Source organism: Malus domestica, chromosome 11, assembly GCF_042453785.1.
Source record: "Malus domestica chromosome 11, GDT2T_hap1".
NCBI classification, from domain to species: Eukaryota; Viridiplantae; Streptophyta; class Magnoliopsida; order Rosales; family Rosaceae; genus Malus; species Malus domestica.
In genome coordinates, this window is record NC_091671.1 from 40,664,718 (window position 1) to 40,682,414 (window position 17,697).

At 39.4% G+C, this 17,697-nt stretch overlaps 2 protein-coding genes and 1 pseudogene across 2 annotated transcripts; 2 read left to right on the forward strand and 1 right to left on the reverse strand.

Moving 5' to 3' along the window:
- The first annotated feature begins 480 nt into the window (after positions 1 to 480).
- Positions 481 to 1,658, forward strand: LOC114819693 (uncharacterized). Its single transcript, XM_029089275.2, has 2 exons — positions 481 to 1,081; positions 1,438 to 1,658. The coding sequence occupies exons 1-2, from the start codon at positions 544 to 546 to the stop codon at positions 1,461 to 1,463; spliced, it is 564 nt and encodes a 187-aa protein (XP_028945108.2). The 5' UTR covers positions 481 to 543; the 3' UTR covers positions 1,464 to 1,658.
- A 1,548-nt stretch (positions 1,659 to 3,206) lies between these two features.
- LOC108173441 (DNA replication licensing factor MCM7-like) lies at positions 3,207 to 5,096 on the reverse strand. Its single transcript, XM_070808128.1, has 4 exons — positions 4,930 to 5,096; positions 4,146 to 4,318; positions 3,708 to 3,966; positions 3,207 to 3,488 (listed from the first exon to the last, which is right to left on the reverse strand). The coding sequence occupies exons 1-3, from the start codon at positions 4,954 to 4,956 to the stop codon at positions 3,888 to 3,890; spliced, it is 279 nt and encodes a 92-aa protein (XP_070664229.1). The 5' UTR covers positions 4,957 to 5,096; the 3' UTR covers positions 3,207 to 3,488; positions 3,708 to 3,887.
- Positions 5,097 to 7,128: 2,032 nt separating this feature from the next.
- The window catches only part of LOC114819818 (probable E3 ubiquitin-protein ligase BAH1-like 1), a 40,480-nt pseudogene continuing 29,911 nt past the window's right edge, over positions 7,129 to 17,697 (forward strand).

Below are 17,697 nucleotides of genomic sequence, written 5' to 3' on the forward strand. Positions count from 1 at the left end.
GCCGCTGCCCTGTTTACTTAGACCCTACCCACCCCGCCCCATTTTGTATATAAAATAATATGAACCCGTCTCGAACCGCTAATACCCGCCCCTACCCGCGAGCCCAGAGCCCGTTTGCCGACCCCTACATTGTAATGCTTAGAATTTCTCAAGAAACATGTATGTTTAGTAATCCACGGAAATCACAATGAAAATAAGGAGTAATGTGGCACGGTAACAACGAAGTTGAAAAGGGACTGGGGCCCACACAAAAATGGAAATTGATATGCTGATACGGGGTTTGAAGGAGCTAGCGGGTATTTTTTTATGGCCGTAGGATCTCAAATAACAACTAATCTGTCTGTCATGCTTTAATGGGGTGGATAGATTTTTAATTTTCATGTACCTCTTCCTTAATTTCAGCCGTCGGATCAAAATAATTTGAAAAAGAAACGAGCAAAGAGTATGGGAAGGGCACCATCAACTGTAAAATATATTTTTCGGTCAATTCAAAGGTCACATCATTTCCTCCTCTCTCACAGCTACCCAACGCAGAAAAAGAACATGAGTGCATTTCGACAGTTCTTCAAGCGGCTGACTGGAGCCAAAGCAGGAGGTACCTCCGCTGCCGCCGTTGAACCAAAGGTGAAGGTGGAATACGATGTTTCTTCGTCCCACCCCAGACATGTGATCAAAATTTTCATCCATCCAGAGGACGAAGAGAGTATCAACCTCCTAGCCGGCAGTGCAGATCTTTTCTGGAAGTCCGGCAGAACACTGTTAAAGGCGAAGGAGAGTAGCCTGAAGGAAGCGTTGAAGGGTGAAGGCTGTTGCTTCAGCCAGCAGAGTGAGGAGCGCATCGTTTCCCTGCTTCACCAGTCGTGTGAGAACACAACCCGTCTTGAGTACCTGGAGCAGGTTGCAGAACATTACGCAAAATATGGACTCACAAAGGGGTCTCCTCCTCCTCCTGTCCGTCCTCTACCACCGTCGAAGCAGGAGGCAAATGGCAACAACAACGGGAAAGGCAACGGCGACGGGAAAGGGCAAGGGCAAGGGAAAGGCGAGGGCGACGGAACCATTCGAGTTGACATTTTAAAAGGTAAACTCGGGACTCTCAAATGTCAATGAGTAAAAAAATTAATTATGGCATTCTTCTTTCTTCTGTTTGCAGATTAGGGTTTGTTTAGAGGTCGTTTTGGGATTTATTTTTTTCTGAAAGTCTTTTTAGAGGAGGAAGGTTGCATATATTCACTGTTTTAACCCTCTTGATTTTTCGTTTGGATTTGATTCAATTCGTGAATTTGCCAATTATGTTTGTTTTTGTGTGATTAGAAAATGGAAAGACATTGTTGTTGGGAAATAAAAATTCATGAAAGCAGTTTTTATAATTTTGGTGTGGTAGTAAATTGGTAATGAAGGCACTGCATTGACTTTTTATTGTTCAATCGTATGCAGGATCATTTGGTGGAAGAGCAGAATGATGTGAATAAAATTTTGAACATTCAGGCTAAGAAAGGAACAAAAGAGTTTTTTGATAGTTTCTTTTAGTGAACGAGGCAGATTTTGTCAGTAGGTTTTGTTGCTCGATGAATTTGGATTGTAAAAATTGGAATGCTTTTTAGCTGGTTAACCAACATATGAAACCTCCATCTTCGTTTGTGGGTATTTTGAACAAAGACTCTCTTCCATGTCCTCTTTAGGTGGGGGGATTTTTTTGTATAGGGATTTGGGATGACGCTGGTGACCTTTGTGGTGGTGTCTGTTTGTATCCTGCTTCTCTTTAGTTATGTTTCTGGGTGTGCTGGGCACCCCTCTGTTTGTTTCTTGGCCTTGGGCCTTGTTGGTTCTATGAACATATGAAACCTATCCTATCCTAGGCTCCTTAATCCTTGCTAAGCTAAAGCTAAAAAGAAGCCCACTATATAGAATGTGAATAAAACCCGAGTTCCTTCAACTCATCGTCAAATCCTCCTCGTTTGCTTTTGAGCCCTTAATATTTACTCATCACCATGGGCAATTCCATCTCCCACAGGCAATCCCATGCCCATGCCCACCGGACAAGCTCTGTGCATTAGTTCAATAAGCCCCGCTAGAGAACCCGCAGCAAGTCATCGTGGAATTCGGGTCTGCTGTCTCCCAATAAAGGGCAACCCCGGCCCATTGCCTGCAGACGACACGGAAAAGGTTTACTTAATGCTGCCAATTGAGCGAGGGAAACCAGTGTTGTACATCGTCATCCTAAGAAATCCGTGGTGTTCATTTTACGTGCAAATTTGGTTTTACAATCGATTTCGCCAAGGTTTTCACCTTTGTTTGCTAGAATATGCCTGGCAAGTGATCCCGGGCAAGCTTTCGTGTTGCCAAACAAGGACAAGGAGTATTTTCATTACATTAGATTGGCGACTGGAGATTTAAGGAATTAATAGGGAGAGAGATGATGAGGGAGCTTTCATATAGTTTTGACAATCTAGCTGAAAATACAAGAAACTTGTGGAAACTTGTGGAAACTGAATGGTGTGCCATATAAGGCGGTTGTGATGCCAAAAGAATTTGAATTGAAGTTGCCATGGAGAATCGCCGGTGAATCTTCCATAGGGTTTGAGGTGGAAGAGAACCGCTGGGTGTGGAAAGAGATTTCAGTTTTGTTTATTTCTTTTTTCAGTTTTAATCAAAGGGTGAATTAGGAATTTTAAGAAAATATTTTTTGTATTGGGTGTAGAAAGAGGTTGAATGGATTCCAATAAAATTTCCCTTAGTTTTATCTCAGACTGATGGTAATTATGCAATAGGATAAAAATAATAATTAATATTTAAAATTTAAGTTGGGGGTAGAAAGAAGTTACATGAGTTTAAATAAAATTTCTCATTCTAATTTCGAATGACCCTCGTGGCTTTTGGTTGAATGAGTTTTGTAATGAAGTAGATTATGGAAAAAAATGGAAATTACTGTCATCAGTGTTTTTGTGAATTAATTTAATATTTATGCCTTGAATAGATTTGTGGCCAATAAATTAGATTTAGAATTCATTCTTTGATTCCGTAATGTTCTCCTTAATTACTACATGGAACTTGCCCGGGATTCTGGAGGCAGACGAAATGAATTTCAGAAGTGACATGATATGAGATGCATCACAGGAATGTTTCTGGTGTATTGAAGCTAAGCTCTAAACAGTCCGAAATAGAATAATCTACTCAAGCTAAGCTCTAAACAGTCCGAAATAGAATAAAAGATAAAATAAATCTTTGATTCGAGCGGTAAATGTAACAGAAAAAGGGACAAATCTTGGCAGATGGCGCTGCTGCTACGGTTGATGAAGTAACCCATGCCACACTCCTAAGAAAAGCTCCAACTACCTTTAACAGAAGCCGAGTTGAGTAGCTTCTCACTCGCTCATCTTTCAAATGGCATCAATAAACCGGATGTCAAAAGAAGGGGGATTAATCTGCCACACATTTATGTTTGCGTATTCCTCCAAACATTGTTTCAGTTGGGCTTCACTGTATCCCTGTTCCAAAGCAACCATTCCACATGGCTTGAGACAAAATAGGTAGAATTTCGGACAGGATCATCACGTATTTTCACTTTTGAGATATATTTTGAATTTCTGCTACTCTGATTTATATAGCTATATTCTTATCACTTCCAAGTTTTGTACTAGTTGTTTGACATGATAAGCAGTGCAGTTCTCTGACCATCGATCACAAGATGCTTTGCAAAAACTTACCTTCCTGAAATCAGTACTGCTGAGCCTTCCAAGGTAAAAGTGCTGCAAAATTTACCGAATAACTGATGGCTCAAGTGGACTGAAACCAAGAGCCGGTGATACTTTATTCTGGTGAAAATAGACAACATGCCTAGCCATCTCAACATCACTATCCCTATCTGCTCGATCCAGGATTAACCATCAAGGATCAAATCTCGACAAAAGGGCCAGTTGAAGGTTAATGTTTTCAGCAGGAGTTCTACGCAGGTTATTTCTCCCCCTTTAAGAATATAGCAACCATAGTAAGAGTTCGCATAGATTTTACACGAAGAAAGTTAGCTTCCAGGTTCCAGCAGTAAAAAAGGTACCACATAACTAGAGCAATATGATTTAGAAGAGAAGCAACAAAGAGTAATGCCCCAAATGAACCAGATTAAAAAGAAGTAGAAAGATTTGTACCGTGCTGGATTAGCTGCAGCAAGGACAGGAGTTCGTGCACTCAAAGACGTAGTGATCCCAGCCTTGGCAATGCTGACAGTCTGCTGCTCCATAACTTCATGTACGGCTGCACGATCTAATTCATCCGTCTTATCAAGTTCATCAGTAGCACATATTCCCATATCCGCTAGCACCTGAAATGAGTTAATACTTCCGTAGTTCAACACCCAGAATCACTAGAAGAATAATCATATACAAAGCCTAATAGACAACTATGGGGGATCTGATTTAATTAGGGATTCTAAATTGAACTGGTTATGCATTGACTCCGCAAAACTAGCTGGGTTCTACTTCCCCTCTTCATTTTCTAGCTATTGCTTCTGCATCAAAGGCGCACATTTGGTGTGATGCAATGAAAGTTTAACAATAAGAAATCTTGAGTATTATGCATATATTCGCCAAGTATTTACTGTTTTGTATAAGTATGGATGAAAAAATAATATACATAAACATATAACCGAAAGGAGCATATGTATCTCACCAATGCTCCTCCTTCCAGGACCATTCCATTTGTGACGGGATCATTCTGAACAGCAGCAGTTACTGTTAGACCAACTCCACTGCTTCCTTTTCCAGTTGTACAAACTCCCCTAGGTCCTACATTAATTATGTGTTTGAGAAGCTGGCTCTTTCAATTCACTATAGAGGATACATCCAAATGATATCCATATCTTATGAATGCCGAATTCTCAGAATGGTACGCAAAATTCAGTTTGACAACATGCATAATTGAGTAAGGTGGTACCTGGTTACATTGAGAGCTTACCTTCATTCCATCGTTTAGTTTCCTGTGAGGGGCACCCACTAGGAGCAGAAGCAGAGCCTTCTTGATATCTTCACGCCCATGTATTTCAGGTGCCAGAGATCAACCACGCTTTTCATATATGTTACCATCCTCAGCCAAACGTGCAACTTGTTCTTCCTCATCTCCTATAAGTTCATAACTGCGGCATAACACAAGTTAGTACACGGCACCCATCATCACCTAAGAATTGAAGATTATTTTTCAAAGTAGGTAAAGGAATGATAAGTTTAGCAAAAACTGCACTACAAGCACCAGATAAACTCTATGTTAAGAGTTGAAAAGATGGGAGCAATATATAGTTAAAATTTTGTATGAATCAATAAAAGTGGATTTGAAGAAACTAGCACAAGTATAGACCCAGTGCCATTGGATCAATTATACTCCGAAGAGGGAGAGAAAGAGATGGTTTGAAATATGTTGAAAATGTATGGGTTTGTAGCTGGCAATAAAATGTAAAGATGCTCTTATGTAAATTTCACTGGAATACATATGAAAAAATAAAACTAGTGAATTAAGAATGAACACAAACCTGCATAGAAAACTTTGCTACAATGGAAGTTGAAGCATATGAAACTCGTAAATAAACTGCAACCGATGACATGGAATAGAGGAAAAAGCAAGTTTCCAATATTAATCTGAGATAAACCTCTGTTGAACTTACATTGTATGAAATGTCACCATATTTTCAAAACACATACTACAAACCAAGCTAGCTAATATCTATCGACATTCATTTACTAATTCATGAATAACGAACCAGTAAGCAGAAAGTTTAAAGCGAAACATGAAGTGTATAAGTGTTACCATACATGTCCAGTGACTGATTATGCAATGTAACTTCTGGCATGAGATACTAGCTAGTCAAAACAAGATTAAGATGCATATGATCCGTTACCGACCACACAATTAAGTGAATTTTCACACATGTAAACCGAAATTTCATTCAAACAAGCGCAATAGGAATTAGGATTTTGCTTTGAACTCACAAGTAGCGCTTGACTTCAGGAGGCATCTTCTGATGTGGATCCGAACCATCCATATTCTCTGGTCCATCATCAGACCTCTGAGTCATCAGAATGTCATGATCATGATCTGTCTCCGTGGGCTCCGGCATGAGCTCATCAATACCATCTGCAAATACACCAATATAACACCCGAGTGTTCACTTCAACTCGATTGCGGGATTCTTCATTCATTTCTGTGTACTGCATGTGAGGTATAAGAAAATTAACAAGTCGTTCACAAAGACAATAATCATAATTTAGGCCTTGGCAACAAAAGGCATAGGCGGAACTTACACTGAACAAGTCCTCAATATCAATCTCGATAGCTCGAAATTTGCGGTTTGCAACTTCCTGCTGGAAAGGAAAATAACATTTAGATACTGCTGCAGCATAATTCAAAAAAAAAAAAAAATTAGAAAATGAATCCGGCATTCAATCCAACGGGAAATTAGGGTTTTCAGACAGCACAGTCATTGCTTATTATAAGATGTGGTAATGAAGAAGATGAGGAGGGGAACTCACAAGGATGCGCATATATTTGGTTCGCCATTCGAATTGGCAAAGTTGGAAAGGAAATCCTTCGCAAGCTCTGTCAAAAAACAAAAATCAAAATAATAAAACGAGATCGAGTATTCACCAAGAAGAGAGAGAGAGAGAGAGAGAGAGAGAGAGAGAGAGTGATGGGCAGTCGTCACACACAGAGAGACTTGAAATGAATGAGAGTTCAGATTTGGCGGCAAATGGGGATGTGGGTGAGGGTTTTTAAACGGTTCATGTACTTAAGAGTGTGGTTGAAAAATGAGTGAGCCAAATTCCGATTCAAGAGTGAGATATCCATTAAATAATTATGTGTCTACCTGTCATCTGTCAGAATCAAATAAGTCATTTGTATATCAATTATCTATTGTATCTATTCCTAACAGAGTGCATGAGGCCTTAGCAGATTCCCGGTGGAAAGATGCAATGAACGAGAAATTGAGATCGTTGAAGAAGAATGCTACCTGGGAAATAACTGACTTGCCAGCCGGAAAGAAATATGTGGGATGCAAATGAGTTTATACGGTGAAATACAAAGCAGATGGAACAGTAGATCGCTTTAAAGCACGATTGGTGGCTAAGGGGTATACACAGAAATATGGCATCGACTACATTGATCAATACAATTCGTGTTCTATTGTCCTTAGCAGCAAATCTAGATTGGCCTTTGCAACAATTCGATGTAAAAAATGCATTCCTCCATGGAGATCTAACTGAGGAGATTTCATGGATTCCACTAGGGTGGAGTGATTCGGACATACGGAAACAAAAGGTATGTAGGCTTAAGAAATCATTGTATGGGTTGAAGCAGTCTCCAAGAGCCTGGTTTGGTAGATTTACCAAGTCCTTGAGAGCATTCGAGTATAGGCAAAGTAATTGGGATCACAAGTTATTCCTGAAACACCGGAATGGCAAGGTTACAGTTCTCATCGTATATGTGGATGATGTGGTGGTTACTGGTAACGATCTTGTTGAGCAAGTAGCCTTGAAAAAATATTTGTCCACATAATTTGAAATGAAAGATCTTGGTTCTTTGAAATATTTCCTTGGGATTGAAGTGTCGAGATGCAAGTCCGAGATATTTCTATCACAAAGGAAGTATGTTCTTGACCTGTTGAAATAAACCGGTATGACGGCGTGCAAGCCGGTGTCTACTCCGTTGGCCGAAGGAATGAAGTTGGGTATCGATCAGAACCAAGTACCGATTGATAAAGGGAGGTATCAAAGGTTAGTAGGAAGATTGATGTACTTGGCTCACACTAGGCCGGATCTTGCTCATGCCTTAAGTGTAATTAGTCAATGTATGCACAATCTAGGAGAACAACATATGAGTGCACTTATGAGAATATTGAGTTACTTGAAAGGAAGCCTTGGTAAAGGAATTTTATTTCAAAAAAAATGGACATTTCAAAATTAAGTGCTATACGGATGCTGATTGGGCAGAATCAACAGATGATAGGCGCTCGACATCCGGGTATTTTACCTTTGTTGGGGGAAATCTAGTAACGTGGAGAAGCAAGAAGCAGAATGTTGTATCAAGGTCAAGCGAAGAAGCCAAATTTAGAGGTATGACACTCTGTATTTGTGAACTCTTGTGGCTTAAGTTTCTGTTACAAGATGTGGGGGTCAAACATAGTTAGCCAATGAAGTTATTTTGTGACAATAAAGTTGCTCGTGATATTGCTCATAATCCAGTGCAACATGATAGGACCAAACATGTAAAGGTTGACAGGTTCTTTATTAAAGAGAAGCAAGATAACAAAGTAATTGAGGTTCCTCCCATAGGAACGGACAACCAAGTAGCATATATTCTCACTAAGGTGGTTTCTAGTGACAAGTTCTCCAGGTTTCTAGACAAGTTGGGCATGTGCAACATCTATGCACCAACTTGAGGGGGAGTGTTGACTTGTATTAGGATTCCTACAATTGTGGGATTCCTACCATATTTGGTTTCCTAGTTTAGGATGTAATTATTCATTCCTTTATTCTGATAGGAATATACATGATTGTATAGGGTTGTATATATACTTTTATTTTGAGATGAAATACAATATTTATTGAAAAGCATTCTTTCTTCTTTGCATATATAATAGCATAGCATGAATGGTTGATATGACCTGACAAACTAACTCTGAATTATGTTCTGTATGAAAATATCTTTGTCTTTTTTTTTTTTAATGGCAGCTGACCCTTTTTAACGGGCCTGATTAGTGGGAGGTTAGTCTTTATGACAGATGCCTAAAACGTGCTTATGGCATTGAGCTGGATGTTGGTTCGTTGAAGAATGTTAATTCGACTTCCACTAGATCGTCACATGATTAATGAAGATCCACAACTATGTATTATTCAGATAAATAATAATACATATTTGATTGTACGCAAATTGATTGTAATTTATTGAATGCTTTTTTTTTTTCGTCAAAAACAAAACATGGAATTGGAACCTTTTAATGGCGCGTTTACGTATCTGTAATCGGAATGAGAATGTAGAATTGAATTCCGATTACGGAATACTCCGGTGTTTATTAAACATAGAGGAATCAAAAAAGCAGTGGGGCCCATATAAATTTTGGAATTCAATTCCTTGTATTGGTGGAATTGGATTCCCTAGATATAAGTGGTAATCCAATTCCTGATTGTTTGGGTAATCGGAATGACACTTTTGTTCCCTTTATGCCCTCACTTACTTTTTTTATTTCCAAGAGTATCCTTTATAAACCCATTAAAGTATATAAAATATTTGATTTGGGACAAGGGCATTTTAGTAATCATACTGATTTATATTCCGATTCTGCTGAATTAGTAAACAGCTTTATGGAATTCTATTCCAATTCCAGAACATTTAAGTAAACAGCTTCAACAGGAATCTGATTCTGACTTCTCCTCATTCCAACTCCTCGTCAATTCAATTTCTCCTCAATTCAATTCTTCATATTTTCATTACCGTTACGTAAACGCGCTATAAAGGATTAGGGTAAAGGGGTCGGCACTTTGTGGTGGGGACATTTGGAGCCAACAAAATACAATACAATATAATACCGACCTCTCTTTTTCTCTACCTGAAAAAGTCGAGTCGAGAAGGTTCGATAAGTTCATTTCATCTTTGGCAGCAGCTAATGGCGTCCGCATCCTCACCCTCCATCCTTTATATGGGAGTTTGAGGTTCCAAAAGCAAAGCAAGGAAGCCAACACCACCAATAGGCAGATTTGACGTACCCAAAACCAGAATTTTTTTTTGGTATAGTAAGTAGAATAAACGCTTAAAATGAAATACTAAGGGGGTAGGGGAGTCAAGCAACTCATAACCAAATTTCGGTTTCGCTCAAATTTCATTGGCCTAAACCACAAGGCACACAAGGAGGAGTTCAAACACCTCATAACCAAATTTCAGTTTCGCTCAATCCGCATTCGCTTATATATGAAAAATTCTCTCTTTTTGTTTTTTTTTTTTGAAAAAACGGTATGATCCACACTGGGGGTAGGGGAGTGGGCTAAGCCTCATAATGAGCTAGCAATAATGTGGTTCGACAAATTCTCATCTTAACGAGTGTTATAAATTTGATACGTTTTTAAAACCTTACATCTAGGCAACAAACTAAACAAACAGATACAACGGAGCACAATTGGGAGAGGATTACCACATGATTTGAAGTTTTGAACTTACAATTTTCAACTTCCAATCCTACTTCTAATAGAGCGTTAGATTCGAATGGTCGACTATTTCAGATAAGTCGGACTGTTAGAACGATTGGGAGAGGGGTAGTGATGGTTGAGATCTTTGGGGTTTTCTTTGTAGGTGGTAGGAAAGGTGGCGGTGGGGGTTGGTAACGTAGGGAAGCCAATAGAGAGAGTGGAGAACTAATAGGATCGTAGCTCTGGAATCACTCAACCAGGCAAGAGACTGGGACTCACTCAGCCAGAAAATAGAACGAGCAAAGAGTTTGCTAGAAGCTTTCAATTACATTCAAAGTCTGACCGACAATCCCTTTAGCTCAAGAATTATAAAGACTTATAATATTAAAAGACTCCTACTTCCTATGAGACTCTTACAATCTCCAACAATAACTTGACAATTTCTAAGGGACAACTTAATTAAACCTTGTACTCCTAATACACATGAACTTGACATTTAAGGACTGTCTGCTGCATCAATCTCCCTATCCCGAAAAAATAAACTCGTCATCGAGTTTGAGATTGTGAATTCATTCCCATAAGTTATGATCATCTTCTCGCAGTTCTTGTTTGCTGATTCATGTAGCTTCACTCAGGGGTGGTTCTTCCAACGAGTAAGATATTGTCCATAGGTGCCTCGACGAGTAGAGGTTGAACGTTTGTCTAGGATTTCCAATGAAGTAGTATATGCATGAGGGACATTAGTAGTTTCGGGACTTGTGGCTGTGGGAACTAACTCAGGTTCGCCATGGAACAAATATAGATCAGAGATGTTGAAAATGGGACTTATTTCTATTCCCTCTGACAGTTCAATTTTGTAAGCATTGGACCCAGTTTTCTTAAGCACTCTGCAAGGACCAATCTTCTTCTTCTTTAACTTGTTGTATGCGGGGAACCTTTCTTTTTTTAAATAAGCCATCACCAAGTCACGTTCTTGGAACTCCACATGATGCCTATGTGCATCAGCAGCTCTTTTGTTGTTGTTGTAGGCCCTTTCAAGTTGGACTTAACTTTTGCATGGATTTCTTTGATATGGTCAGCAAGTTCCTCAGCCTCCATGTTATTCCTACCAAAATGAGGAATAGACACTTGATCCAAGATATGATTGGGGTTTCGACCATAAACCACCTCAAACGGAGTCTTTTGTGTCAAGTTATTCTTGGAACTATTGTAAGCAAATTCTGCTTGGCCAAATTCTGCTTGGGGAATGACAAGGTCCATTTGGCAAGGGCTATCAATTGCGAGACATCGCAGAAGATTACCAAGTGTTCGATTCCCCACTTCCGTTTTCCCGTCAGTTTGCGGATGACGAGTGCTTGAAAATTGAAGCTTAGTGTCCAATAGTTTCCACAAAGTTCTCCAAGAGTGACTCATAAATTGTGTATCACGATCAGAGGTGATTGTTTTGGGTACACCATGCAATCGAACCAACTCCTTGAAAAATAAATGGGCTATCTTCAAAGCATCAGTAGTCCTTTGCAGGGGATAAAATGAGCCATCTTCGAGGATCGATCGACTGCTACATAAACTGAATCATTACCCCCTTTGAGTCCTTGGTAGACCCAATACAAAGTCCATGCTAATGTCTTCCCAAGCGTGAGTCGGAATCGGAAGCGGTTGATAAAGGCTGTTGTTTTATTTTCCACCTTTGGCTTGCTGGCAAGTCATACATCGACTAACAAATCTCTCCACATCTCAAGACATTCTCGGTTAATAATACCGCTCTTGGACTAGAGCAACAGTTTTGTCTTTGCCAAAATGACCGCCTAAGCCTCCTCCATGCAACTCAGTAATAAATTGGAGCCTCAAGGAACCTTGAGGGACACAAAGTTGTGTTCCCTTAAATAAATATCCATTGACAGTGATAAAAATCGTAGTTTTAGTGAGCTCTATCTAGTTGTGATTTATTGTCGCTTGTTGTCTGCAGGTTACGGTATGTTGAAAAACTATGTTCGTGAATATCCTATCATTTTTCAAAAGAAAATACAAATTGGTTTGGGTGATAATTTTTTTTCTTCTGAACAAACGTTATTATTTACACTAATTGGGTGATAATTTTTTTCTTTTGAACAAACGATATTATCTACACTAAGGGGGAAAGGTGGGCAAACCTCACAATGAGCTAGCAATAATGTGATTCAAATTGGCTTTTGGCGAGAATTGAACCTAAGACCTCTCACTTACAAGTAAAGAGGAATATCATTATACTGTAATACTAAGTGGCAACTTGGATTGTGAGATAACCACCATCTTCATTCAGCATGCCATCATATGTAGGCCTGACAACTTTTTGCACAATCTGTTAACCTGACACGAAAATTATAGGTTTTGGGTCACACTCTTAACGAGTCGGGTCATCATTGAATCACCCGTTAAGAGTCTGTTAACAAGTCGGGTCGTTGAGTAACCCGTTCAAAACCTTATCGTTTACTAAATCTAGAGGCCAGCATGACAATTTCTTGCATGGCTCGTTAATCCAACATGAAACGACACGACCCATTAACAAATCAGGTCATTATCATGTCATCTGTTAAGAACCCGTTAAGATAACAAGTTGGCACGACCTGACGCGTTAAGATAACAAATATGCCACAAAAATAACACAAACACGATCCATCAGGCTTAATCATAGGTATGTGCATGCATTTGGGTTAAATAAATCAACGAAGTATTCGGACAATGATGGTTCCAGCTTTTCACTTTGCATTACTATTGTTCTTCAAACAAGATAAACATAAGAATATATCTCTCCTTTTTGCATTGTGCTTTGGACTGACTGGATCACGGAGCTTGAGCAGTTGCGTGCTCTCGATCGACAATTCGTAGTGCTGCTTCCACCCACAAACCCTATTTCCCCCTTATAGGCCTTAATTTTATGTTTTTCGAATTGACAAAGAAAATCGATTTACGATTCTCTCATTTTCGACGTGAAACCTTACATTCTTCAACACCCATCATACATTTGAGAAATCGATCATGGAAAAGCAACTATACAATTTGCATATGCGCATCATGTACTATACAAATGGGAAACAACTTGGTGGCAAAATATATTTTGTCATCCTAAAATCATAGGGCGCATGCATCGCACTGCTATATATTATCTCAAGTCGTTTTATAGGGTTGGACTAAATCAGAGCCGGTATAGAAGGTAAGGCGAACAACATATGTTATAACCACGAGCTGGTGGTTACCACGGGCGGATTGCAAGGCTTCCTTCAAATTAAAGTGGAGGTCTTGGGTTCAAAACCCGCTGCTAGTGTGGAAGCTAGACTTGTGGCCAGGGAGAGGCTGAAATGCCTCTGTTAGTCTTCCGGGCCCCCGAAAAAGATGGATAACCGTAACTTGCCACCAGTTGTCCCTTTTAAAAAAAAAAAAACGACAACAACACATATGTTATAAACTTCAATTCCAATAGGCTTCGTTTTCACACATTTATTCTACATATATCTTAAATTTCTTTATTCATGGTATTCTCCACTACGCATATGATTTATAAATCATACGGATACAGATAGAATGGTTTGAGAGAAAGATATGGAGTTGGAGGGCTCAACTTTCGTAGATGACAAGCAAAGCAAATTAAGCAATGATGTGGAAAAAACATTTCTTCTTCAAGACCGGCCGGGGTCATATAGGTCGCGGACCAGTTTTACACGTGACAAAACAGTCGGCTCTTGCTGCTATATTTTCACGTAACGTAACTAATAAACTTGTCTTAGAAGACGCAAGTGTTTTTTTACCACAGTGGTAGAAAGAAGTTGAGCTCTTGTATGATGACATGGATTCGATTCTCATCGGTCGCTAATCTAACATCTAATTTGACAAAATCTATCGTTAAAAAAAATGTTCTAAGATGTGTATCGCTTACAACTTACACTTTTATTTATGTTCTGAGAGTATTTTTAATCGAGAGATGCACATTTTAAGATGTAAATGTCACCTTTACATTTTTTTTGTTTTTTTTACATTTCATTCTACATTTCTGGCAAATGTAAATGCAAGTCCTATCTATCAACCATGTGAAATCAGTGGTTTCTTGGTCACGACTGGCTAAAGCTAAATTTTCATTAAAGAGCGTTTCTACGTGATACAACCTCCTCATTGTATAAGGTTTTCATGATGTTGATCTTGAGCCGCCATCCAAGCATGAATACATTCGTTCAAGAGAATATTTGTCATGCCCCGATCCCGACATACGTCCAAGATCGATACGTGACATCACCAAGTACCCATATATCTAACATACCGGGATATGTACAAAGCATAGATCAAGATTTGAATTTCATAGCATTTTAGGTACATTTTATGGCTGCATCTAACTTCCTCGTTAGACTGCCTATGTACCATAAATAGGGATCAAGCCATTTGTAGTTCGTTATTCGTCAAACTCTAATCTTTTCGTAAAATACTTCTAGTGGAAAACATAGGGTACCACACTACACATCAACCATAAGCCAAACACAATTATCATCTTGTCATGCACGCAGGTATACCATGCCCACACATTTACTTTCCAATTCATCCTTCAAATAAATCACTACGTTTCACATGCTTCCGCAATTCATAGTATGCAACATCTCAAAGAACAGTCAACGAATCACCATGTTATCCTCAAGCCACAATGGTCAACGAATCTAATCATAATGACAACAATCACAACCAACATTATTCCATAATCACATCAATCAATAACACATATCATATACCAAAATGTAGGGCTAGAGCGACACAGTTCGGCTGAAGCCTACATCTCTGAAGCCTACATCTCTGAAGTTGATATCAAATCCCAGGAACCAACAAGTCAAATGATGCGATTTTGGACCACTCAACGAAATTCAAACCATGATACGATTCCTGACCATCACTCAACGAAATCACGGAGTAGAAGGGATTTCGGACCATCACTCAACAGAATCCAAACCAGGATACGATTTTGAACCATCACTCAACGGAATCGCGGAGTAGAAGGGATTTTGGACGATTCTGAACCATCACTCAACGGAATCGCGGAGTAGAAGGGATTCCAGACCATCACTCAACGGAATCGAAACCAGCATACGATTTCGGACCATCACTCAACGGAATCGCGGAGTAGAAGGGATTTTGGACCATCACTCAACGGAATCCGAGTGGATACGATTCCGGACCATCACTCAACGGAATCGTAGAGTACAATGCATAACAACTACTCAATGAAACAAGACATGGATCAAGTTACTCAAGTTACAAGGGTTCAACGAAACGAGAAATGAAATAATGAAACGATGGGTGAAACATGTTTCGAAGCAACAAACCTTATGACAATGGGTTAACGGTCCACTACTAGCCCTCACATTTCATCACACCAAGCCAAACATACAAAACAAACTATATTTCCAATATGCACGTCAAATCCCACATCAGAAAACAACAACGATGGCTAAATATAAAAATTAACAATTTTATAGGAAACATAATCATAAAACCATCTCATATCCACACATGATAATAGTTATGAAAACAGGGTAATCACCTATATCACATATATTAAAGTCACTCACATTTTATTATATCATACCATCTATGCAAATCAACCACCTTTCAAATAGGCACGTCAAATCGCATATCACAAGCATTATCAGTACACAAGCCAAATCATGTTTAATAAACATACGTCTATGGCTAAATATATAAAATCACATTTCAATAGAAATCACAATATAAAATCAAGTCATATTCACAGATGATACCTGTTGATGCACAAAATCAGTGAGGACTTTGGTACAACAGAAAGTGTTAAGTTTGTGACCTTCGCTAGATTGCTTCGGTCACTAGTGTGGATAAGTATGTAAATGGATAGAGACAGGGAAGCAAACACAAGATGTACGTGGTTCACCCATATTGGCTACGTCCACGGAGTAGAGGAATTCTCATTAATTGTGAAGGGTTTACACAAGTACATAGGTTCAAGCTCTCCTTTAGTGAGTATTAGTGAATGATTTAGTACAAATAACATTAGGAAATATTGTGGGAGAATGATCTCCTTTTATAGAAAAGAGTTTCTAGCTTTGTTTTGACATTGACACGTGTCGTGTTGTGATTGGCTTCTGATGTTGACACGTGTCGCGCTATGATTGGCTTCTGATGTCGACACATGTCGCGCTGTGATTAGCCTCCTGGTTTGAGGGAAACTTTTCTGGGTCCTTGACGGTATAACGTTGACCGGTGCTCAGTAGTTTCGGGATTGGTCAAGTATGGTACAAACAGTGCTCCCCTAAGTTCCTGAGTGAGGGAAGCTCCTCGGTTGGGGACTTGCAAGATCCAAGCCGCTGAGTAATCACGAAACTTCTAAGTACCGAAGTGTGGTATCATCTTCACTTACCTTATCTGTCTCATAGGTAAATGTGCATCTTCTCTGGAAGTACTTTTCCTCCATCCAGGGGTGGTATCTTTAACCGGTGGAGATGCACAAGGTAATGTATCAATTTGACTTGAAGCTTACTTGTAGTTTCAGGCTTGGTTAAGCGCGATACAAACCATGTAGTAGGAGTCCCCCAAGTCGCCGAGCTAGGAGATTTTCCGAAAGAGGTGACAGACAAGGTAAGCAATCAGAGTTCTAAGCAATCAGTCCCAGATCAGAAGTTTGATTTCGAGTTCCGGCTGATTGTTCTCATTCTCCCTATCTTGCAGGCAGCAAGAAGGATAAAGATAAGAAAAAGGAGAAGAGATGATATGAGATACTTTTGATTTTGAAGAAGTAACTTTCCACAAACTTATTCTTGAACTGGGCTGGAGTGTTTTCTGGTTTCCTCCAAAGTATAAGGCCGACTCAAGAATTTGAGGGTCAAAACAAGTCCATCAAACCTAAAGTACGTTCGACCCTGATGATATGGGATACTTTTGTTGTTGACAAAGTAATGGATGTATCGACACGTGTTCTGTTACGCTTGTCTCTATATGCTTCCTTATATCCTTCTCACTTGCCCTATCTGTTCCTCAGGCAGATGTGGTATCTTCTCTGGAAGCATAAGATGTTGAAGATGAGTACTCGAGAGCAATGTCAGGTAAGTAATCAGGTAAGGGGTTCCAGGCAGTCAGTTCCTGACTGGAAGCTTGATTCCAAGTGCTGACTGATTGCTCTCTTTCTCCTTGTCTTGCAGGTAAGAACAAGGCCAAAGGAAAAGACAGGGAAAAAGCATGATATGGGATACTCTTGCTTTTAACCCTGATGATATGAGATACTCTTGCTCTAGTGTGGCTTGTTTGCAGAGGTATTATCAGGGGGAAAAGAAGCTGAGTATTTCGAGAAACTCTGCTGAGAGTGCCCTCTCGAATGTGAAGAAAAGTTGAGCATTTTTTTTTATTTGCAGGTTTGTCTGGCTGTGGAGGATGAAGGTCGACATATATAGGAATTGTCCCAATAGCGAGTAGTAACGTTGTTCCTTTACCCTTCTCGGTCATAGCAATATAGTGAGAGCTGCAAGATTCACATGTTTTAACTTTGTCAGAGCAC